Consider the following 25,978-nt stretch of genomic DNA (forward strand, 5'->3'; position numbering starts at 1 on the left):
TATTTTGATAGGAATAGCATAGTAAATTGCTTTGGGCAGTATGGCCATTTTAACAATATTGATTCTTCCAGTCCATGATCATGGAGTCTTTTTCTATTTGTTCATGACATTTCCAATTTCTTTCAGTAGTGTTTTGTAATTCTTGTTGTAGAGATTCTTCACCTCCTTGGGTAGCTATATTTTTAGGTATTTTATTATTTTCGTGGTAATTGCAAATGAAATTACATTTTGGTTTGGCTCTCAGCTTGGACATTGTTGGTGCATAGAAATGCTACTGATTTTTGTATTCTGAAACTTTACCTAAATCAGTTATCTGTTTGAGGAGCCTTTTGGCAGTCTTTAGGGTTTTGTGGGTTTGAAGTCATGTTGTCTGTGAAGAGTGACAGTCTGGTTTCCGCTCTTGTTATCTAGATGCCTTTTCTTTCTTTCTCTTGCCTGATTGCTCTAGTTAGGTCTTACAAGACCACCTTTTATTTACTCAGAAAGAAACGTTTACCAAGCACTTTCACATGCATTATATACGCTGATCCTCCCAACAGCTTTGTGTAATAGATGGCACCTCAGCATTGATACCGATGCTGTAGAAGACCAAGAAATGATGAGAAGGGACTAGGCTTTGAAACGGGATAGACTTGGGTTTGTTATCTTAGGCCTTTCTACGTTGTCCTGTGGCCTAGGGCTGTAACAGTACCTCTTTTTGCTTCTGCCTTTTATTTCATAAAAGACAACCAAAAAAGGAGGAAAGGAGAAGGAAAAGAAGTAAGTGGGCTATTATAAAGATTGAAGCTGATGATGTAATGGATTTCGTGAAATTTTAGGAACATGTTTGGATAATATTTTTTCTTTTCTTTTTATCAGTAGTTTTGGGGGTATAGGTGGTTTGTGGTTATATGGATACATTCTTCAGTGGTGATTTCTGAGATTTTAGTGCACCTGTCACTGGAGCAGTGTACACTGTACTCAATATATAGTCTTGTATCCCTCACCTCCCTCCCAACCATTTCCCCTGAGTCCCCAGAGTCCATTATATCATCCTCATGCCTTTATGTATATTTGGACAATCTTTGTAGGTTCCGGAAGCTCAGAGACTTAAATAAGATTCAGTTCTTGCTCTCAGAATGCACCTAGTCTACTGGGGAACAGATGAAAGCAATAGACAGAAAGTAAGACAATGGGCCATTAGTGATGGAAGCACGTTGTGTGGGTGACCAGCCCTAGGAGAGAGGGAGTCACTGGGGCATTTTGTGAGCATGAGGATGAGATGGAGATACTTGGACCAAACGCTAGGATGATTATGTAAATTTAAGATGACTGAAGACCACCCTTATGTGGCAAGTCAACATTAACCTACAGGCTGGTCTGGTGGCTTGTTCCAGGTCACTGTCCTGTTCAATATTTTTATGCTGTCTTGGATGGAATTGTACATATTGGTTTTGGTGACAAAGTGGTAGGCTCAGAGAGATTAATTTAGATGACAACATCAAGATTATAAAAAATCTTAACAATATAAGACCAGGGTGAAACAAAGTAAAGTCTTTGTATTTGAATTGAAAAGATTTCTAATAGGTAGCACACAGAAATAGAAAACACAACTTATTGCCATTACCTTTGATAAAGACTTACAGGGTTTATTTAACAATAAATTCACTATATGAGACTATTGTGATTTGGTGATAAAGACATGATTTAGGGCTATATGACTAGAAATATAGTTCCTATAATGAGGGAGGTTATGGCTCTATTATTTTCTGTGCTGGAATATTATGATGTTTACAGAGTGACTATCAGCCAACATTCTTTGAAACCTAGCTATATGATAGTTATTTCCAATATTTAAAGTGCTGCCACAGAAAAGAGGAATTTAACATTTTTCTGTAGATTTGTTCTGTCTTTCATACTTTCTCACACTGACATGCTTTTTTACACTTCTATCCTTTGCTTTTAAAATTTAAGAATATTTCTTAGAGGGATTTCCAAATCTGTGTAGATTAATAGCATTTAATTACTATTAAATGTAGGATCAGCTGTGTAGTGTTCTGTAGTTTAGAGAAACCTATCAAAGTTTAATCATTTCCTTTTGGATAGCATATAAATCATTTCTAATTTCTTTATTATTATAATCAATGCTTATATTATCCCACTTATTACTTAAAACCCACAAAACAATATATATATTTTGATTAGTACTTACAAGTGAATATAGAATATGGAAAGTAAATTTGCTCATGTCAGTCTTGGGTTCTGTTAGCTTAACTACGCCCTATGACTCAACGGCAGGCCTGTCCCTGTGTCCTTATAGGTACACAGAAAGGAAAGTTGCTCACCCAAAGACTCCTATTCTGTTAAGCGCACCTTACAGAGTGGGGGTCACCACCAGGCCCACTAAGCGTATTGATCATCAACAGAATGACTCTTTTCTTCTCTCACCAAGGAAAGAACCCAAATTTATCCTCCCCTTTCAGTTAACCTGCTGAGGCCACCCCTAAATACCTACACTGGCTTTCAATGTGTGATCGGTTGCAACTATTGCTTTTTACAATACTACCCGAAAACTTAGTGGCTGTAAATAATAACACATATATTATCTTCCAATTCCTACAAGTGAGAAATCTGGGTGTGGCTTAGCTAAGTTCCCTGGTTCAAGGTATCGCACAGGCTGCTGCAAGGCCAGGCCTATGGTCCCTCAAGACTAGATGGAGGGATGATTCACTTCCAAGCTCATTCACATGACTGTAAGCACCATTCAGTTCCTCAAAGGGTGTCGCCCAGAGGCTACCCTTATTTCCTTGCCATTTGGACTTCTCCATAGGGAAAACCACACAAGGCAGCTGGCTTCATCAGAGCCAGCAAGTAAGAAGTGCCCGAGAGAGGGAGAGAGGGAGACAGCAAGACGAAATCACAGTCTTATGTAACCTAATCCTAGAATCACCCATGGCTTTCGCCATGTCCTACAGTCATCCCTTGGTATATGCGTGGGATTGGTTCCAGCATCCCTATGTATACCACAATCTGTGCATACATACTCAAAGTTCTGCAGTTGACCCTGCAGAAGCCACATATTTGAAAAGCTGACAATCCTTATATGTGGATTTCTCATCTTGCAAACAAGTTATTTTCGATTCACATATTTGTTTGAAAAAAATCCACGTATAAGTGTCCTGCGCGGTTCAAACCCATGTTGTCCAAAGGTCAACTATATTTCTTAGAAGTAAGTCACCAGGTCCACCCCTCAAGGGGAGAGGATTGCACAAGGGTGTGAATACTGGGAGGTGGGGTTTATCTCAGAAGCTGCCACTATGATGAAAGGCTAATTCAGTGGGGATGCGTGAGCAAATTCACAAGTAAAGACGTTTTGTTCTAGGTGAAAAGAGGCTTTAGAAAGATAAATCTCTTAAACAAAATGACACTTAAGCACAGCTGCCTGCATACAGTAGGTGCTAAATAATTACTGTTTTTCTTTCTTTTATCGTTTCATTTGGGAATAATCTCTAAGTTAAAGTTGCAGGAAGAGTGAAAGAATCTCATATACCTTTTACAGATTCACTGTTTCTCAATAATTATATTCTGAATACATTATAAAATATGCCACATGGGAAGATAATATTTGTAACCATCAAAACTGTGGGGCCTGGTGAGAGGTGTAGGCTGTGATCATATTGGGTCTCTGCCTTTGGAGTTGTCATCTCTCAAATGCTTGCTTCTTCCTCTTCTTCCTCCAGAAAATCCTGAGCGAGCAGCTCTGTACTTTGTTTCTGGCGTGTGCGTCGGGCTGGTCCTGACCTTGGCTGCTTTGGTGATAAGGATCTCTTGCCACACAGACTGCCGAAGGCGTCCTGGGAAGAAGTTCCTGCAGGACAGAGAGAGCAGCAGCGACAGCAGTGACAGCGAGGACGGCAGCGAGGACACTGCATCTGATCTCTCCGTGCGGAGACACCGCCGCTTCGAGAGGACATTGAACAAGAACGTGTTCACCTCCGCGGAGGAGCTGGAGCGCGCCCAGCGGCTGGAGGAGCGCGAGCGCATCATCAGGGAGATCTGGATGAACGGCCAGCCTGAGGTGCCCGGGACCAGGAGCCTGAACCGCTACTATTAGGGCAGCAGCAAGACCCAGAAACCGCTGGAGGCCTCCTGGAAGGGAGAGTTTCTGCAGGGACAGCGGGCACAGGGAACTGAACCCAGCCCTGCTGATATTGTGATTTCTGAGAAAAAGCAGGACATGCCTGTTTTCTAGCTAGGAGGATTGCTCCTTTTTGGCCAAATCTACGGAGAAGTAGAAAAATCAAGGCAGTTCATCAACCTTTCCACGTCTTGGAATGGTGCTGAAAAACCCTCTCCAACACTGTGGATGGAGATCGGAGAAACGCAACTGTGGTTTCTCTTGATTTCTGAGGATCTCGGAAGTTTCTGCAGACTTGATTGCTATGTGTTATTCCTTTGCAAAAGGAAAGATCATCATAGCATGAGGGATGGGAATAGCAGGGTGTACTTAACCCAGTAAATGCAATTTCCTAAATGACTCCATGTTATGGAGGTGATTCTGATTCAAATAGCATGATCCATGCTTATTATTTAAGGCTGATTTTTAAAATCTGTGTTGCAAGGGCAACCTCGTCCATTTTAACTGGCACCTCAGGGATTACAGTCCTATTTTTTAGAATAGTTCCCACTTCATTTATGAAAATGAATAGAACTATTATATTATGGGAGAAGTGTCAGTGAAGTAGAAAATATCAATAACCTCAAAGGATGAAGGGTTTTTATTTTAAATAGTTTATAAAATATATACTGACATGCACATTTGAAAATGCTGCATAAAAATAAAAGTGGTATGTTTTCCCCCTCTTTGGAGACAAGAAAATTTTATTATGACTCTAGATAATTGCAATTTTAAACATTTTTTTGTTTTTTTAAAGTTTGGATTTCAAAGAAAAGAATGGAAATGAGAGGTAAGGATTAAAGCCAAAGTTAGGATGGGAATAAAAAAATAAACATTACATAAAATCTTTTTTGTTTCATGTCTGTCTTTGTGGTTACACTTACCTTAAATGACAGCTCTTTTATATACATGGGTATGGGCTTTTGCCAGGCCCCTCAAGGATTAGAGAGGAGAGATGGTTCCTGTGTGATAACGGGCTTTTCACTTTCTCTAGGTTATATGTATGATTGCTATAGTTGAGTTGTTAAGCAGATAGAGGAATACAAGACTTACTTAAAGCTAGAAATAAGATGGTAGCCCTTATATCGAAAGAAGAAGTTGGTAGAGAAGGAAGAGGAGCCAGGCTCTGCCACATTTAGAAATTGGTTACAGAGGACAAAGCAACATCCTGCAGGCTGGCAAACAGGAATGGTGAGACCTGTCTCTCTGGTGACTCCCTTCTCTTGCCATGGTGTAGCTTCCTAGTCAGTCTATCTGGATGCTCCAGGACCTTCCTGCTGGGAGGATCTCCCCTGTTCATTGACTTTGTCACAATACTTAAGAGGATGTCAGGAGACTTTTCTCTGGTGATGTCTCTACTGCTTTAGCAACCCACTTTTTGTAAGAACTCTTGGAGGGTGGTCTTAAGAATTGAACACTCATAATCAATCTCCACTTGCCAAGGGGGCATTAAAGTTCACTTGAAACACTCAGTCACTGGCCTGACTATATTTTTGGGTGGCTAGTGATATTGGCTAGTTATAAGTGCCAAAAAATCTTGTTGAGTCAGCATCTCTCAGTCTGGATCCCTGCCCTCGTGGTTTCAGTCCTTTAGCAATAATTGCAGGAATCATCCATTCCCCTGGGCTTTAGATGAACATCAACTATCCTTTTTTCCACCTCTTAGAAAAATGGAACCATTGGGAGCTGCTTTTCATCACCAGGAGGCATCAAGGCTGATTATGGGGCAGGATTATGAGCCTTATGACTGCAGAAGCAGAGGTGTTTGGGAGGGCTCTGGGCATATGCCTGTCTCAGTTCTCACTCCCATAACCTTTTGACCAAGTCCATAATGTTGTTGCCATTATGGTGGTGGGGGCATGACCTGAGGCATAAAATACACTAGGTAGCAGCTGCTTCACTTTCATATAACAAGGATTACAGCTTTTCAACCTTCCCTGTCTTGATTCAACCAGTTCCACATTTTAGGTTTATCACTTCACATCTGGTTTAAGTTTCTGTGTTAGGACACTTGCCCTTGCAACAGAAAGATATTCCACTTAAGAGCATTCATTGATTCACATAACTGGAAGGTCACTGCTGGATCTGAAGCTTCATGGGTGATTGGATCCAGGGGCTTAAATGCTACCAAAACGTTGGTCTTTCTTAGCTCTCTGCTTTGCTTCTGCTGCTGGTTTCATTATCGTCTACTGTAGATGAAACTGTAACACACTTGTACAATATAGTGTGTTGTGTTGCTTGCTTCTGAACAAACCCCCACACAGCTCACAGACTGTGTATGTGCATATTTGGCACAGTTTCATGGCTTATTTAGCTCAGAAGTCAGAAGCAAGACAGACAACATGGAAGGGATGCTTCTGGTGCAGGTTTCCTGGTCTTTGGCAGTTTCACAGAGCTCTAGCTGACAAAATCCTGAGATAACTTTACCAAGTAAAGATGTCTTTGGAGCCCAAGAAATCTTCTTTGGGCATTAATGCTTCCACCAGCTTCCTTTAAGAGGCTCTTCCTGAGCTGCAAGGGTCAGGTGGTCATTTTCAACTCATGGCATCTGCAAACCCACTCAGCTGAACCTTTGCCATGTGGCAGGGAGCGCACCATAGGCACTTCTGGATTTACATAGTTTCAAATAAGCACAGAGGAGAAAACACCTTGCTCTGTGGCTTAAAATATAAAATTACAGGAAGGACTCAATGGCCTGGCTTGTATAGGTTGATGGATAAAATCATCGGTCATTGTGGACAAGAGACTGAGCTTCTCTAAGAAGAAAGTGGAGCTAGGATGCTAGGCAGATACTTGGAATAGCCACTGCACCACTCTTTCCTGTCTTTCTTGGTTTTCCTGCTTTCTCGCTTGATTTTTCTTTTTCATTTTTCTTAACATTTTATCTTCTTTTCCTCAACCCCTTCAATATGGGTCCATTCTTCTAACCCTGAAGAGCTGATCTTCTCACCCGACATCCTGAGACATCTCGTATACTGCAGTGACTCTAAAGACCACCTACACACTGATAACTTGAAAAATCTCTTTCCAGTCCTGGCTAAGATTCACACTCATATTATCCACTGACCTCAACCACAGGAGACAGTTGTTGCACAGAATAAATTTGGCAGTGTCAGGGAGACACTTTAATTGTTACTGCTAGGTGGGTGGGATGCTATTTGTATCTAGTGGCTAGAGGCAAGGAATGCTGCTAGACATTCTATAGTGCCAAAGCCAGCCTTCCAACCCTCTCCACCAATGCTCCAGCAGTGAGTGAAACAATCTCCAAGTTATTCCACCAGCCCCCAGCCGTATGACTCTTTCCAACCAAAACCTTAGATATTGTAGAAGAGACATAAATCACCCCTGTCCAACTTCTTAATCCACAGAATCCATAAACATAGTAAATTGGTGGTAGTTTTGTGCCACTAAGTTTATTTTTCCACTTTTATGAAGGAGAAATATATTACCTAACAACCTCTACCATAATGTTGGTCACCCTGAGGAGTCCTTTTTAAATATAGCATGTTTTGAATGTATTACTGTTCCCAAAGGATAGAGGAGTAAACATTTCTACATGCAATATGCCCCCCTTAGTTTACAAAATAGATAGCTGGGCAACTTCCCAAAACTGCACTCACCTTCTCCCCAGACCTTAGACTCTACCTGTATTTTCTGTCAGTTAATGCTATAGTTTGGATCTGTGTCCCTACCATATCATATCAAATTGTAGTCTCTAATGTTGGAGGAGGGGCCTGGTGAGAGGTGATTGTATCACTGGGACCAGTTTCCCTCTTTCTGTTCTCATGACAGTGAGTAAATTCTCATGAAAGCTTGCTGTTTAAAGGTATGTAGCACCCACCTCTTCTCTCTCTTCCTCCTGCTCCTTCCATGTAGGATGTATCTGCTTCTTCTTTGCCTTCTGCTATCATTGTAAGTTTCTGGAGTCCTTCCAACCATACTTTCTATGCAGCCTGTGGAATAATGAGCTAATTAAACATCTTTTCTTTATTTATTTTTATTTTTATTTTTTAATTGCATTTTAGGTTTTGGGGTACATGTGCAGAACATGCAAGGTAGTTGCATAGGTACATACATGGCAGTGTGTTTTGCTGCCTTCCTCCCCTTCACCCACCTTTGGCATTTCTCCCCATGCTATCCCTTCCCAGCTCAACCCCCCCGCTGTCCCTCCCATATTTCCCCCAATAGATCCCAGAGTGTAGTGCTCCCTGTGTCCATGTGTCCAATAGATCCCTGTGTCCATTTGTTCTCATTGTTCATCACCCACCTATGAGTGAGAATATGTGATATTTCATTTCCTGTTCTTGTGTCAGTTTGCTGAGAATGATGTTCTCCAGATTCATCTATGTCCCTACAAAGGACCCGAACTCATCATTTTTGATTGCTGCATAATATTCCATGGTGTATATGTGCCACATTTTCCCAGTCCAGTCTATCATCTATGGGCATTTGGTTCCAGGTCTTTGCTATTGTAAACAGTGCTGCAATGAACATTCATGTGCATGTGTCCTTATAGTAGAACGATTTATAGTCCTTTGGATATATACCCAGTAATGGGATTGCTGGGTCAAATGGAATTTCTATTTCTAGGTTCTTGAGGAATCGCCACACTGTCTTCTACAATGGTTGAATTAATTTACACTCCCACCAGCAGTGTAAAAGTGTTCCTTTTTCTCCACATCCTCTCTAGCATCTGTTGTCTCCAGATTTTTTAATGATCGCCATTCTAACAGGCATGAGGTGGTATCTCAATGTGGTTTTGATTTGCATCTCCCTAATGACCAGTGATGAGCATTTTTTCATATGTTTGTTGGCCTCATGTATGTCTTCTTTTGTAAAGTGTCTGTTCATATCCTTTGCCCATTTTTGAATGGGCTTGTTTGTTTTTTTCCTGTAAATCTGTTTGAGTTCTTTGTAAATTCTGGATATCAGCCCTTTGTCAGATGGGTAAACTGCAAAAATTTTTTCCCATTCTGTTGGTTGCCGATTCACTCTAGTGACTGTTTCTTTTGCTGTGCAGAAACTGTGGAATTTCATTAGGTCCCATTTGTCTATTTTGGCTTTTGTTGCCAATGCTTTTGGTGTTTTGGTCATGAAGTCCTTGCCTACTCCCATGTACTGAATGGTTTTGCCTAGATTTTCTTCTAGGGCTTTTATGGTGCCAGGTCTTATGTTTAAGTCTTTAATCCATCTGGAGTTAATTTGAGTGTAAGGTGTCAGGAAGGGGTCCAGTTTCTGCTTTCTGCACAAGGCTAGCCCCAACATCATTTATTAAATAGGGAGTCCTTTCCCCATTGCTTGTTTTTGTCAGGTTTATCAAAGATTGTATGGTTGTAGATATGTTGTGTTGACTCCGATGCCTCTGTTCTGTTCCATTGGTCTATATCTCTGTTTTGGTACCAGTACCATACTGTTTTGATTACTGTAGCCTTGTAGTATAGTTTGAAGTCTGGTAGTGTGATCCTCCTGCTGTGTTCTTTTTGCTTAGAATTGACTTGGCTATGTGGGCTCTCTTTTGATTCCATATGACATTCAAGGTGGTTTTTTCCAGTTCTGTGAAGAAAGTCAATGGTAGCTTGATAGGGATAGCATTGATTCTGTAAATTACTTTGGGCAGTATGGCCATTTTCATGATATTGATTCTTCCTAACCATGAACATGGAATGTTTCTCCATCTGTTTGTGTCTTCTCTTATTTCATTGAGCAGTGGTTTGTAGTTTTCCTTGAAGAGGTCCCTTACGTTCCTTGTAAGTTGTATTCCTAGATATTTTATTCTCTTTGTAGCAATTGTGAATGGCAGTTCGTTCTTGATTTGGCTCTCTTTAAGTCTGTTATTGGTGTAGACGAATGCTTGTGATTTTTGCACATTGATTTTATATCCTGAGACTTTGCTGAAGTTGCTTATCAGTTTCAGGAGTTTTTGGGCAGAGGCAATGGGGTCTTCTAGATATACTATCATGTTGTCTGCAAATAGAGACAATTTGGCTTCCACCTTTCCTATTTGAATACCCTTTATTTCTTTTTCTTGCCTGATTGCTCTGGCTACAAATTCCAGTACTATATTGAATAGGAGTGGTGAGAGAGGGCATCCTTGTCTAGTGCCAGATTTCAAAGGGAATGCTTCCAGTTTTTGCCCATTCAGTATGATATTGGCTGTTGGTTTGTCATAAATAGCTTTTATTATTTTGAGATACGTTTTATCAATACCGAGTTTATTGAGGGTTTTTAGCATAAAGGGCTGTTGAATTTTGTCAAATGCCTTCTCTGTGTCAATTGAGATAATCATGTGGTTTTTGTTTTTGGTTCTGTTTATGTGGCGAATTACGTTTATAGACTTGCGTGTGTTGAACCAGCCTTGCATCCCCAGGATGAATCCTACTTGATCATCATGGATAAGCTTTTGATGTGCTGTTGCAATCGGCTTGCCAGTATTTTATTTAAGATTTTTGCATCTATGTTCATCATGGATATTGGCCTGAAGTTTTCTTTTCTTGTTGGATCTCTGCTGGGTTTTGGTATCAGGATGATGTTGGTCTCATAAAATGATTTGGGAAGGATTCCCTCTTTTTGGATTATTTGGAATAGTTTCAAGCATCTTTTCTTTATAAATTACCCAGTCTCAGGTAGTACTTATGGCAACGTGAGAATGGACTAATACAGTTAATGACAAGGCAAGTTACAAGGTAAGCCAAGTCAGAAGCCTGGAACCGTTACAGTTTCCTTCTTTTCCTTGAAGTTTCACATATAACAGTTAACAGCCTTCCCAATTTTAAGAATTGATATTTCTTGCATTTGTTCTTCATTTACAGCTTTGTTAAAGCACTTATCATCTTCTGCCTAGACAACTGAAAAAGCCTCCAAATTGTTACCCAAGTCTTGCTACTATCAAAGCCATATTGAATAGAGCCGCCAAGGTGACCTCTATTAAATGCATGGCTGCTCATATACCAATCTCTCTTTTAAATCTCCCATGTTTTCCTCATCGCTTATTGAGAATGTCCAGATACTTCTAGATAACATACAGGCTCTCCATAGAAGGCTCCCGCATCTTCACCACCTGCCCCTTTTTGCTCACTCCTTTACATTCTAATATCAAATTGCTTATAGTTCTCTTCTATACTCTTTATCCCAATTATTCCTTCTGTCTAAAATAACTTTCCCTTTCTTCTACTTTTCTACCTATCCTCAAGACTCAGCACAAGTGTTTCCTCTACCAGGAAGCCTTCCAAGACTTCTCCAGCCTGAGCTAAGTATTGTCCTCCAAGTTTCCACGTATCCTGTGCTTGCTATGCTCCTTGTTCCTACCACACTGTTGTGAAATTCTTCACTTGTGCCTCAAAGGCAGGGAATCTGCCTTGTTCTTGGGTCCCAGCAGGATGCACACATCACACGCTTTCAGCAACTATTTGTTGAACTGAGGCGAAGACTTTGTTGGATTCACCAAACCCTCTTCTCTCTGACTTCTGGACACATAGATGGACTACATTTCTAAGACACTATTTTGGGTAGAGTGGCTGTGTGACAGTTTTGCCAATGGAATACGGAAGGACTACCTAATTGACATTTGCCATTACAATGTTGGTTGGCTCATAAAGGATTCCATGTGACCCTCTACCCTTCTTTGCTGGCTGGATGTAGAAGATTCAGCAAAGACCTCTGAGACTCTAGAGGATAGTGGAGCCACAAAATGGAAGGAGGCTGGGTTTCTGAATGACCTCACAGTGGGCTACTCACTGTCCACAAATATCCATATTGTACTTTGTGTTAGGAGAGAGGCTGAGGAAATACAACCCTGAATTGAGGACTGGGGGGGCTCTTGAAATCTCTGTTTCCAACTCTATCTTCAGAGAGGCTTACTTCTACTCATTCTTCATGAGTAAAATTGATCCTAAAACTTCAAAGGGAATTATATAGAGCAGAGTAACACTTGTATTTAGGTAACCATTTCCCTTACTACTTCTAACTTCTTATGCTTCAATTGGAGTTACCTTATGTTCAGAAAGGATTTTCATTCATCTCCCCTTATAGTAATTCACAATAATGAACATTCAAAGTTAATGTGTTTCTTGCCTTTTCTCTCCTTATGCTGAATAGTTCCTAATTTACTTATATGCTTTTCATGTTGACTTCTCCCTTTTTATTCTAATGTTTTATTTACATATATACATACATTCTACTCTATTGAAGTAAAGTGAGTCAGGCAGTATCTTCCACCTAGTATCACAGCTGTCAAAAAAGCTTCAATATCGCGCTTATCAGAGTGGCAGTTCTGATAAAGGCAGCTAAACTCACTATTCTAATCAGCTTTGAGCAGAGCAAAATTAGCCTCATTTCCCATGTCTTTCCTTATCTTCTTGACCAACATTGAGATTGTACAAATTGTAAAATGAACTCCTCTTGAAAATTGTGATCAGATACTGGCTGTCAATCTTTTAATTGTTTGCCAGCCTGTATTAATCTGCTTTCACACTCCTAAAAAGAAATGCCCGAGACTGATTAATTTATGAAGGAAAGAGGTTTAAGTGACTCACAGTTCCACATGGCTGGGGAGGCCTCAGAAACCTGCAGTCATGGTGGAAGGGGAAGCAGGCACATCTTATATGACAGCAGGTGAGAGAGAGAATGTCATCTTTGCTGCAGCTCCCAATAAATTCCTCATCTCCCTGTGAGCTCGCCTTAGCCTGGACTTTATTATCCACATCACTATCAGCATTTTGGTCAAAAAATTATTCAACAAATCTTTAGGAAGGGCCAAAATTTCCTATATCTTCCTACATTCTTCTGAGCCCTCCAAACTTTTCCAACCTCTGCCCATTCCAAAGTTACTTCCACATTTTCAAGTATGTTTATAGCAGTGTCCTACTCCCCATACCAATTTACTGTATTAGTCCATTTTTGCACTTCTATAAAGAGATACCCAAGACTGGGTAATTTATAAAGAAAGACATTTAATTGGCTCAGAGTTCTATATGGCTGGGGAGGCCCCAGGGAAACCTACAGTCATGGCAGAAGGGGAAGCAGGCACATCTACATGGCGGCAGATGAGAGAGAACATGTGTTAGCCAAGGGAAAACTACCCTTTATGAAGGCGTCAGATCTTGTGAGAATTAGCTCACTATCATGAGAACAGTATGTGGGAACTACCCCCATAATCCAATCACTTCCCTCCCTCAACAGGTGGGAATTACAGGTCCCTCCCTTGACATGTAGATATTACAATTCAACATAAGATTTGGGTGAGGATACAGAGCCATACCATATCACAGCCCAAATCAGTATATATCATGATACATTTCTTGTCCTGAGAATTAAATTTAATATTAAAAATAGTACCAAAAGTATCAGCCTTCAAAGTGAGAGTCTTCCCATGTCAATAGCAAATTTGAAAATTCATGACTTTTTGTAAGTTTTAAAGATATGATTGATTTTTCACCCTGGAATAAGAATATCCTTCCTTGGCCTGGCGTGGTGGCTAATGCCTGTAATCCCAGCACTTTGGAAGGCTGAGGCAGGCAGATCACAAGGTCAGGAGTTCAACACCAGCCTGGCCAATATGATGAAACCCCATCTCTACTAAAAACACAAAAATTAGCCGGGTGTGGTGGTGCATACCTATAGTCCCAGCTACCCGGGAGACTGAGGCAGAAGAATTGCTTGAACCTGGGGGGTGGAGGTTGCAGTGAGCCACGATCATGCCACTGCGTTCCAGCCTGGGTGACAGAGTGAGACTCCATCTGAAAAAAAAAAAAGAATATTCTTCTTTTTCCAGATAGAGTAAAATTCTTCCTTTGTGTCCCCACTGCTCCTTGCACACTCACACTGTGGTTTTTCTGTACCTGTTTTTGTGCCCTAGTCCCTGAGCCCCTGGCAACTCTACTGTATCTTACCTCTAATTTCTCAGTGTGCACACAGGACCTGTTTCATAGTAGTGTCCCCTTAAATGTTTTTTGAGTTGATAAAGTAATGCAGAAGGTCTCAGAGAATTTGAAATACAGCCCATTGCAGCATGCTGTTCCACAAATCCCCAAAGCCTTGATTGTTTGTGATGAAGATAATTTTCTTGAGTGTGCGAAGGTCTCTTTTATGTGATTTCATTTATTCTTTCCTCTACCATTAATTATTTCCTTGTCTCTCTCAATTTTAGAGTCTCTCCCATCTTTCCTACATTAACTTAGATGTGACTGTGTGATAGAGCTCGCAGTACATTTTTCCAAGTTCGATTTAACACTCAGAATGTTACAAAATTCTTACAGGTTTTGAAGGCATGGATGTTTCTTCTTGAACTGCTATGGCTGTTCTTAACTTCATGGATACAGGTTTTCAGTCCCTCAAGGATTGAACAAATCAAGGTAAACTTTTAAAATGTAAACACCGGAAGTATGCCTCTTGTGTCTGCAAAATAGTCACATCATCTATTCCATTATTTCTGCTTTCAAGACCATCTCAGTCTCACTCATATGGTCTAGACACTTGACCCTCAGACTCAATTTATCTCCTGTCTATGAGAAATAACCATCATTTAGTTACTGAGATAGGGAACTAATATATGAAAATGTCTTGGCTAAGGTAGCTCATGCTTATAACCTCAGCACTTTGGAAGACTCACTTGAGGCCAGGAGTTCAGGATGAGACTGGGAAACATAGAAAGACCCTGTCTCTACAAAAAAAAAAAAAAGTATAAAATTATCCAGGTTTTGGGATGCATGCTTGCAGTCCTAGCTACTCCAGAGGCTGAGGTGGGAGGATCACTTGAGCCCAGGAGTTTGAGGCTGCAGTAAGCTACAACACACCACTGTACTCCAGCGTATGCAATAGAGCAATCTATTGATTACCTTTTTGTTTTCTTTCTTTCAGTGGTAGGTAGAGATGGGCCTACTGGTAGTGACAGTGAAATTAACAATAACCTGCACTTCCAGCTGTGGTTTGAAGAACACAAGGAACCTCTGAGGCACTCTAAAGAGAGGTTTATCTGGGCCTGAGGCCAGGGCCCATATTAGGGAGTCCATGAAGACCCAGAATCATGCAACTAGCTCCACATCATCAAAAAAGATGAGATGATTAACTAAAAAATTTCCTTTATAGTCCTGAAAATTTGTGTTTTCAGCCAGTCTCTAGTCTTTTCATGGAAAGTTTTTGATGCCTTATACCCTGTCACAACACTAAGTCTGGCAGATACTTTGGAGTAGAAAAACTGTGGTCACTCATGGCAATATCTGGGTATTTCCAAGTGAGTTTCTTGAATAAAAAAAATGCACTTCTGAATCAGGAACTTTTTATAGAAAGGTGATTCATAAACAGAAACATGTTTTCTCTTTATGATGTTACTGTTACTCTGTAGGGTTAGACTTTTGCCTATCTGGAACTCAAGAGACTGTTTCTACCTTCTTGAATACTTGTTCCAGTGGGTAATGTATCCTCAATGTGTATTGAAGAGTGACCAGGATATACATAAGTGACAAAGGCAAGATAAAAACAGAAGAGATTTAGCTGAATGGCATGAGCTTCTTAGGAAGTATTTTACAAGAGATTGTGGAGCAGAATTTGCCAAACTACAGCCCATGGGCCAAATCCCACCACCACGTTTGTGTACCACTTGTAAGCCAAGAATGGTTTGCTCGTTTTTAAACAGCTACATTCAAAAGAGTTATGTAAGCACCTATATTATATTCTAGATTTTGCCTCTTGGCCCACAAAGCCTAAAATTATTTACCATATGACCCTTTATGGAAAAAGTTTGCTGATGCCTATTGTAGATATTAATAGGGAAAAAGATCAATGCAGAACACAATCTCCCTCTCCTCAACTGTCCTGGAGTAGGCTAAATAATCCCCCACCATCTGTCCACATCCTAACCTCTGGAGCTTGTAAATGTGTTATGTTATATGGCAAAAGGGACTTTCAAGATATAATTGAGTTAAATATCTTGAGATGAGAAGATAATCCTGAGTTATTTGATTAGGCCTGATGTAATCACAAGAGTCCTTATAAGAGGAAAGTGGGAGGGTCAAGGTCACAGTCAGAGAAGGATGTGTGAAGGCAGAGGCGGAGGTTGGAGTAATACAGCCAGGAGACACGGAAGACAATTGGCCTCTAAAAAAGGCAAGAAAGAGGATTATCCCTTAGTGTTTCCAGACTTAACACAGCCCTGAGGACATCTTTCTTAAAGCCCCGTAAGAGTCATCTCAAATCCTGGCCTCCAGAACTATAAGATAATGCATTGATGTTGTTTTGGGCCACTACATTTACAGTATGTTATTGCAGCAGCAATAGGAAGTAAACAACTTTGTCAGCCCGGCACTCCCAGGGTTGTAGAGGAAACACTGGGCCGACCACAGAGTCTTACAAAGTATAATGAATTCCCATAGGCCAGCTGGGTAAGAGGAGAGGTACAGTTGTAAGAGAAAGTTCAGAGTAGAGAACATACAGATAATCACAGAATTCTAATTGTAGAGAGCACTTTGAAAAGACACCCGAGGAAGAGCTCAGTTGTAAGGTCAGTTGCAAAGAGAAGAACTACGGAGTGGAATACGGCTAAAAGGCAAAGGCAGGAAGATGCAGCTTGTGGGAGATGAGACATGGCTGCATTAGCTAGGTTCTATGTGGCCTCTGCCCAGGTGTCTGGGCAATGTTAAGCTGTCACTACCAGTAGGCCCATCTCTACCTACCACTGTCACTACCAGTAGGCCCATCTCTACCTACCACTGTCACTACCAGTAGGCCCATCTCTACCTACCACTGTCACTACCAGTAGGCCCATCTCTACCTACCACTGAAAGAAAGAAAACAAAAAGGAAATAAATAGATTGCTCTGTTGCATAAATAGATTGTTCTGTTAAGCTGAAACTAAGTAATATCCCCATTGGCAGAAGAGTAGAAACAAGAGAGCCCTACAAATTATAAGGGTGTGTTTTTATGTCAGCCATATAAACCATGTGACTTTCTGTCAAATTAGAATCATTAGCTCCACCTACCTCTTAAGTTCAGATGAATTTTCTTACCCCCAAGCAAGAATCCATCTGCTTATATAAGTTCTGTAATTTGGATACGGTGGCATATTCTTGGCAACCAGTTATTTGTAGCAGATACAGCATTTAGAGTTCAGAATTGTGTCCTTTCTCCAGAAATTATTCGTTAAACAAACAAGTATCTCTTAAGACAACATTTCTCAAATTATGTTCACCAGTGACCACCCCTTGGAACTGAGGAGCTCTGGAGCAAACAGTAGGAAGTGCCTCCTTAAACTAAATAAACTATTTAACTATTCAATTGTAGGATTTTTGATAAAACTGTTGTGAAAGACAAGTTCTCCCTTTTCTGTAGGTTTACTAAGCTAGTGAAGGAAAGCCTGGTGCTTATGGGAGCTATAATATGGAGACCCTGACCTAGAAAGTCAGTGCACACACACACACACACACACACACACACACACACCCTCTCTGAGAGAAACAGAGAAGGTGGGGGGAGGGTGGAGAAACAGAGAAGGTGGGGGGAGGGTGAGAGAGAGAGAACACGAACACACACACACACACACACACACACACACCCTCTCTGAGAGAGAGAGAGAAGGTGGGGGGAGGGTGAGAGAGAGAGAAGAGGAAAGGAGAAGAGACTCAATTTCTGATAATACTGTTTGAGTTCCTGGTTGTAGCTCAGGAGTCTTTTGATTATACAGGAAAATCTTTTCCTCTTTCTCCCCATATAAGCCAGTTTCAATTGTATTTCCATTATTTGCAGTCAGAAAGAAGCTGGTAAATACAGTGATCATGTGTTTGACTTTGAACATACAGAATTTCAGGTCCCAGAAGGATATTCCAGTGGACTATAACTCAGAAGAGAAGTTGTAAGCAGGAATACATATTTGAGACTCATGAAAGTAATATTAAATATCTGGGAGTGACAAAGATCCACAAGAGAAAGAATGCAGAGATGGACGAGAACAAAGAGCAAGAAAATACATAACAACAGGAACTAAGAAAGGCAATTGGAGTAAAGCAGGAAGTGGTCCCCAGGCCTAAGTAAAAATCAAGTAGAATAAAGATTACCACTAGACTGGCAACTGGAAGTCACTGGTGATCACTGAAGTTGTGATTTATAGAGTCATGTATCTTAAAAACAACTATAAGAGGATATGAGTTATCCCTGTATATAATATTTTATTTTATTTTATTCTCCATTGGCATTTATGCAAGTCTAAGACACTATGGCTTATTTATCTTTAATACTCTGTGTCTGGCACCCATTAAATGAATGGATAAAAAGAAAATTGGGAGATATATGTATAGAGTGTTTTTATTTATGAAAATGGATTTTGTTAAGGAAAACATGCTACTTTCAAGACGCTTCCAGTTGAAAACCTAAAAATATGACTATGGCATGACAGCATGCACAATTTAAAGCTGGTAGGTAGGACTAATAGCACTGGGTAGCTGCATAGCCCCATGACTGTGAGAGGGCCATAAACCACTAAAGAGGTGAGTTATAAAATCAGACATACAAAGTAATCACAAAAGGACAAAAAAATCTTTTTGTCACAAGAAGAGGAAATGATATGGTTTGGCTGTGTACCCACCCAAATCTCATCTGGATTTATAGCTCCTATAATTCTCACATATCGTGGGAGGAACCTGGTGGGAGATAATTGAATCATGGGTGTAGCTTTCCCCATGCTGTTCTCATGGTAGTAAACAAGTATCAAGATAGCTGATGATTTTATAAGGAGTTTCCCCTTTCACTTGGCTCTCATTCTCTCCTGCTGCCACCATGTAAGAAGTGCCTTTTGCCTTCCACCATGGTTCTGAGGCCTCCCTAGCCATGTGGAACTGTGAGTCCATGAAACCTTTTTTTCTTTATAAATTACCCAGTCTTGGGTATGTCTTTATCAGCAGTGCAAAAATGGGCTCATACAGGAAACAATCAACCCTGCATCATTAAACTGTTAAGTAATTATGAGTAAAAGCTGGTTCCTAGATTTATTCTCTATTTTAAAATTTCCTCCTCATTTTAGAAAAGAAATGCATTTTTGGAATAGAATGGAAAATAGGCCCATTCATTCATGTCAATACCAACCAAATGGCAGTGATGGCCTGGAGTACTGAGTGGAGGATTGCATAGCTCCAGGAAAAAGAAAGGATGGCTCTGGTTGATTACTGGTTTCTGCCATGGTCAAGGGAAGTGGAAAGAATCACTCATTTCATTCAGGTCCCTGTTCAAATAACACCTCATCAAAGGGTTCTTTCCTGGTCATTTTACCCAAAATTTTCTTATTTTTCTTCATAACACTTAACACAGTCCAATATGACATCACTTAAACATGCTTTGATGTCTGTCTTCTTTTTGCTGGAATACAAGCTCCACCAAAAGTTTAGTGATGTATCCCCAGCTCCTAAAACAGAGCCTGTATTAGTCTGTTTTCATGCTGTTGATAAAGACATACCCGAGACTGTGTAATTTATACAGGAAAAGGGATTTAATGGACTTACAGTTCCACATGGCTGGGGAGGTCTCACAACCCTGGCGGATGGCAAGGAGGAGCAAGTCATGTCTTACATGAATGGCAGCAGGCAAAGGGAAAGCTTGTGCAGGGAAACTCCCATTTTCAAAACCATCAGATCTCATGAGATTTATTGACTATCACAGGAACAGCAGGAGAAAGGCCCACCCCCATGATTCAATTACCTCCCAGTGGGTGGGAATTCAAGATGAGATTTGTGTGGGCTTGCAGCCAAACCATGTCATAGCCTCATCAACAAACATTTGTTATATGAATGAATGATGTTCATGCTCTGTATTAGCCAAATTGGGCTAAGCTAAAGTTCATCTTTAAGACTGTATGTATTAGTCCATTTTCACACTGCTATAAAGACTGGGTAATTTATAAAGGAAAAAGGTTTAATTGACTCATAGTTCTATATGGCTGAGGAAGCCTCTGGAAACTTACAATCATGGTGAAAGGTGAAGGGGCAGCAAGCATCTTCTAATGAGAGAGAGAGAGAGAGAGAGAAGGAGGAACTATCAGACACATATAAAACCATCAGATCTTGTGATAACTCATTCACTATCACAAGAACAGCATAGGGGAAATAGCTCCCATAATCCAATCACCTCCCCCAGGTTCCTCCCTTGACATGTGGGGATTATGATGATCACAATTCGAGATAAGATTTGGGTGGGACACAGAGCCACACCATATTACTGTAGAACTCAGATAGTATAGAACACAAACAGTTGTAACTCCTTCAAAAATTTTAAACTATCTTTTGCTAGTACTGACTTTCACTAAAAATTAAGTTTCAGGAGCAGACAAACAAGTATGCTTTCCCTTTCTCAGAGGCTATATTTGGAACAAAATCCTGGGACCACCCACAGAGCTGGGGAATGGGGAAGACACATGCGTGTGTTCCGTGTTGGCTCTTTCACCTTAATGGAAGAACTGTTTAAAAGAAACAACCACAACCTCGAGAAGAAGTGAGAGCAATGAATCATAACATTGCAGTGACACTAATTTAAGATTCAAAGGGTTGAGGAAGCACAACTGTCAAACAGCAGGATGAGCAATGCTGGGCTGAGAAGGCTTCATTTATGAATGAGTGAGCACACATTTACCAAGCAGCGGAACAGAAATGCACAAAGGAAGACCTTGGTTACATATATTTCATTGCTCAGGGTTTGGGGGCAGGGTGTAAGAATCTCTGAATTGAGTCCCACTTTGGTCCCCCATAAGTGAATGCTCAATTTCCCTAGGGGGATCTGTTGTGGAAAGAAAGTCAACATTAATTCTTCTCTAGGGGAATGGTGTTACATTAGCCAACCTCTGGGAGACAGGGGATGCATCAGAATCAGGAAAGAACAATGAACACTAAATGTTAGGGGTCAGGACAGAGGTGGGAGCCACAAGTAAGGTCAGTAGGTGAAAATCAAGGAGAAAAATGAAGAGAATGGGGAGGTCTGGCAGGTGTGTTTGTGCCTGCAGTGAATAGTAACGAAAGAGTATTATGGAGATTGGGATAACACCACAGGAAGATGCGATTCCACCGCAATGTGACTGCAGTCAGGGGGAAGGGTAAAGGATTGGTGGGTGGGAGAAAATGGACACATGTGTTTCATTTCATCATAATTTATATCTCCATAAACTTCCAAAAAAGTTAAGACAGCTTTCAAGAATAGAAATAAATTGTAGTGCAGCTGTTAAAATAGAAAAAAAAAAAAATTAAAACAGGAAGGAACGGGAAATAAATTGACTCAATGCCTAGGAAAATCTGGTTATTTTAACTAGGCATTGACTTTAGCTCTGACTTTCCTAGCAGCAGAGGGAAAAATAAGAAACTTTTAATAGCTGGCAGCCCAAGAAAAAAAAGCAGCATAATGAAATGAAACTTTTAAAGAAATTCAAAATAAAAAGAACTGAATCTGCTGATAGGAAGAGATAGAGTACCAAGTTGAAAGGCAAGATCTGACTATGTGGAAAGCAGTGGGGAAAACTGCATGTGGATGTGTCTAGGACCACACCATGTCTGCAGCTTGGGTCTTTTTTTCCTCCTGCAGCTGGCTCTCCATGCACCCTTATTTCTCACTGTAGAACTTTCACCCACTGTCTCTCCCTTCCACCAGCCTGGCTGCTGGCTGCAGCATGATTTGCAGACCTCTCTACACTCCCTTTTCTGCTAGGCTCTATAAAAGCCCAGCCTTATTTTTACTTTCTGGCTTTTACTGCTTGTTACTCTGGGTGAGGTCACAGATATTGGGAAAATTTTGCATCTCCCGCTGATATTGAAACATAAATCATTCCAGACTTTCACCCTTAACTCCCCATACCATGGATGGTGCAGAGCCTCTCTATACACTGTTTCATCCTTCCTTGTATCCCATGGTAGAACTCTGTCTCTCATCTTTGCCTTTCTCTGAGAGATGTATCAGGACCAGGGGGTGCCATCTGCAGCTGAACCATAAAGGTAAGGGTGTCACACTTTTCCCTCTCTTGGGTGGCCTCCTGAGCCACATTAACAAACTATTATTCTTGCCACAATTTATTGTAATTTTTTTACACTTTACTATGATCATTTATTTAGTCTGCCAACCTTTCTACTATTCCCCTTTCCCCTCCCCAAATACCAGAAGCCCTAAGCTGTGAAGGCCAGCCTGTGCCTGTCTAGTTTGCTGTGGCATCCTCAGCACTTAGCCTGGGCTTATATTCTCAGGGGTTTTGGTAAGTAAATGACTGAAGGTCACGAAAGAAATAAAGAGAAATTAACTAAGAAGCAATGAGGTGGGGCAGGACATCCCAATAGTGGTTCCCAAAGTGGAATGTGCCTGAGAGCGTGCTGGGGAACTTGATAAACGTGCAGCACCTGGGCAGGGCCTCTCTCCTGTGGGTGGTCCTTAGACCACACTTGGAGAAATGCTGCACTCAAGCCTGCCTGGGCTCCTGGTGGGGGAAGCTTGAGAGAATAGTGATGGATTGGGTCAGGCTTTCCATTCAGGTAAAATAAAAAGGTGACCTCTGGAATGCCAAGGTATGGAACAGATTTAAAAAAGAAAAGAAAAGAAAAGCAGGTAAGGCTGTCATTCATTGCAAGCAAAGAGACCCTGGCTGCTTTCCCTTCTAAATAGCCACCAGAACTCCTGCACTGAGGCCAAAACTTGAACCACACCACACACCCTGTTGGTATAAGTCCCTGGGTATTAGAGCAGGCTCCAGGAGGACCAAGAAAAAGTCCTATACCATACTTTGCTGAGAGACAGGGGTGTACTTACCAGTTTCTGACTCAAATCTGCAGCTTTCTACTGTCACACATATGACAGTGGGGAGAGGGCAAATCTATTTTCCTGTTGTCCTGTTGTTCACATTCTTTGGAGTTTGAGGCATGTGATAGGTGGCCTGAAGGCACCATTTCCCCCAGGCCTTTTCTATCCCACACAACTTCCTCCTCACCATGCTTGCAACTAGTGGAAAGAGCACACATTGAAAATCAGGGGAGAGACACTAGTTTTGGCCCTAGTCAGCCCCTGTCCACCTCAACCTCTGAAGACCACATTCCAACACCCCCCATCCTCAACCTAACTGGCCAGGGAGTACCTGTGCTCAAGTCCTGTGGGATCTATAGGTGAGCACTCCACACTCCATGCCTCGAATGCTGATGATGTAAGTTCTCTTGTTGGCCTTTCCTCTCCTGGCCTCCCTATCCCATATATTTTTTGCTTTTTTTCCTCACTCACTTGCAAGGTGCTGTGGTTTAAATGCAGCATCTCCAAAATTCAGGTGTTGCCAATATGATAGTATCAAGTGGTAGGGCCTTTAAGAGGTGATTAGACCATGAGGGCTCCTTCCTCATTAATGATATTAAGGCGTTCATAAAAGAGGCTTACCCAGCGTTTTGCTGGCTGGCTGGTCCTTTCTCTTTTCACCAAGTCGAGGACAGGGCACTCTTAATCTCTGGAGGATTTGGCCCTCCCCAGACAACCAAACTTGCCTGTGCCTTGATCGTGGATTTCCTAGACTACAGAACTATGAGAAAACAAGTTCTGTTCTTTAAAAGTTACCTGATCTTGAGTATTCGGTTCCAGCAGCATGAATGGACTACGTAAGGCACAAGGCTTTCTACTAAGCCCTATGCACACTCCACTATAACGTAAGAAACAGTTACTCACTTCTTCCCTGGGGGTTTACTCAACATCTTGTTGTACTGGAAATCTGACTAGGGTGGAGGCTGCCCATTCCCCACGTTATACAAAGCAAAGGACCCGTGGGGTCTGCATTCTATGAGCCCCTCATTGCTGCTTTAAAACCACTCTCCAACCTAGTATAAAATCCCCATTTTTGTTGAGATGTACACCATTTGGCTATGTACTGGTCTGGAGAAGCCCAGTTGCTTATCTTCTTTGTCCCAATATATAAAGGCCACTGATTAAAAACAAAAATCACCCAAATGTGCAGATTGGTGCTTCTACAAACCCCCACTCTCCAATGCTGTTGCTGCCCCACAGTATTTTTAACCATTACTGGCTAGGTCTCTCATCCTCCCCGCCTCACCCTTCAGTCATCCCCTTCATTCGCGTTATTTCAAGTGTTTGCCAGATTGGTCAACCTACCTCCCTTCACTCTGAGTGGATGAGTTTATGCTCTACTGCTAAGGCTGACACAAGGCCCTGGGGTCTAACAAGAGCCTTTCTAGCTCAGAAATCAGCAGTTGCCTGGGTCTGAACTAAGGCCCCTCCACTTCTTGGCTGTGCAACTGTGGGGAATTTTTTCCATTCTCTGTGTTTCAGCTTCCTTCTATAAAGTGGGGATGATACCATATATTTTGTACTGCTTTTATGAGAATCAGATGAGTTTATGCATAGGAAAATAAAAACAGTCTAGCATGTGATACAAACTAAAGAATATAGCTTATCTCTATCAGTACTTCCAGGACTCCTTTTCTCCCAGGAGTGTGGCCTTCCAAACACAGAACCCTCAAGGCAGAGGCTAGAGATGGGCTTTATTGGAAACAAGGAAGCTCTTATCAATTTCTGCACTTATCGTGGGATCAGGCAATGTGATATTTCAAGTCCAAGTCAAAGGAAATTTACATAAAAGTTTAGGTAGTTTATAACCTTCCACCCCATTGTCTAATCTCCTCCCAGTTCAGTCTTTTTCTATCATTCTAACAACTTAGATCCTTTAAATTTGACATTTTGTGGCAAAAAGAACCTGCTCGTGAGCACTGGGAAATTCACCAGGTGGATCTAGGAGATTCTAACTTCTCCATGCAAGGAGATTCCTTTCCCAGTGCCCAGGAGATACCAATATTAGGCAAACATATTCAATTCACAAGAGATGATGTAAAATAAGCAAAACGGCCATTACAAAGGCTTTATTCTAAAGGGTAGAGTGCTGTACGGCAAGGTGGGTGTGAGGTGACTACTGCATGAGCTTCACCTCTAGATTTGAGTACCTTGCTAGCTCACCTTCATCCCAAGGACATTTGCATGGTATATAAATCTACCTACTATTGGTACGCTCAAATATCAGGCATCCTCTCCTATACACCCAAATGTCCTTTTCATTGAAGTGCAATAAGTGCCACACAGTCCAGCTTGGCTTCAGGGAAGACTAAAGTGACTCAGACTTAGGTGCCGGTGTGTGGCAGCAGTGCTGGCTCTACCACATACACAAGCTGATGTTCCCACCAGCGGCCTGCACAGGACACTATAGGATACAACACCTGGAAAAAACCAAAAGCTGGCTCTCCAAAGAGGAGGAACACCTGTGGAGGCAGGGGCACACAAAGTGTCTGATACTCTAAAGGGTATCCCTAATCTCTTCATAATAATGAGTAAGAAAAAAAACAGAATAAGAAAAATTGACTAATAGGAAAGCTTTGTTTTTGAAATCCCTCCTTACCACCTTTCTTTTCATGTGAACTCAGGTTTTGCCATTGCTCTCTGGTTGCCAGCCACGTGGAACCACTTTCTTTCTTCCATCTTCTTAGGCCAGGTTTGTTGCATCTTCTAATATCTTGCTCACAGCCTTTTGTTAGGTCACAGTTAACAGCATCAGAAGGTTCCAGGTAACAGTTATCTCCTCCATCACCAGTAGATATGAATCCCATCAGTGAGACAGATTGGCAAGTTCTATACACTGGGTGCAGAGCCCAGAGATTTTGCTCCCTTAGGGTGCAGTAAGACAGAGCCAGGAAGCAATGATCCTAATGGGAGTCTCACCTGCATTGTGGGTGATTAACTCAACCTGATTTGGGCAGGATTTTTCTAGCTTTTCAAGTGAAACCCCTCCATTTCAAGCATACTGAATGTTTAGTCATCCGACGCCTGGGAATTTTTAAGAAG

At 41.3% G+C, this 25,978-nt stretch overlaps 1 protein-coding gene, 1 long non-coding RNA gene and 1 other non-coding gene across 5 annotated transcripts in view; 1 reads left to right on the forward strand and 2 right to left on the reverse strand.

Annotated features, from left to right (window-relative positions):
* The window catches only part of EVA1A (eva-1 homolog A, regulator of programmed cell death), a 68,239-nt gene extending 63,236 nt beyond the window's left edge, over positions 1-5,003 (forward strand). For all 3 annotated transcript variants that reach the window (XM_035272147.3, XM_035272150.3, XM_078348424.1), the window contains one exon: positions 3,720-5,003. In XM_035272147.3, coding sequence (XP_035128038.1) covers positions 3,720-4,093 — 374 coding nt within the window. In that variant the 3' untranslated portion in view covers positions 4,094-5,003. The remainder of the gene's footprint in view (positions 1-3,719) is intronic.
* LOC118147264 (uncharacterized) lies at positions 3,713-25,621 on the reverse strand. Its single transcript, XR_008476265.2, has 5 exons — positions 25,536-25,621; positions 22,907-23,095; positions 13,769-13,890; positions 7,998-8,109; positions 3,713-3,847 (listed from the first exon to the last, which is right to left on the reverse strand). It is a non-coding gene; the product is annotated as an uncharacterized LOC118147264 (long non-coding RNA).
* On the reverse strand, positions 7,584-7,718 carry LOC118147643 (small nucleolar RNA U109). Its single transcript, XR_004734084.2, has one exon. It is a non-coding gene; the product is annotated as a small nucleolar RNA U109 (small nucleolar RNA).
* Positions 25,622-25,978: the final 357 nt, after the last annotated feature.

The sequence above is a fragment of the Callithrix jacchus genome, chromosome 14 (genome assembly GCF_049354715.1).
Source record: "Callithrix jacchus isolate 240 chromosome 14, calJac240_pri, whole genome shotgun sequence".
Classification (NCBI taxonomy): Eukaryota; Metazoa; Chordata; class Mammalia; order Primates; family Cebidae; genus Callithrix; species Callithrix jacchus.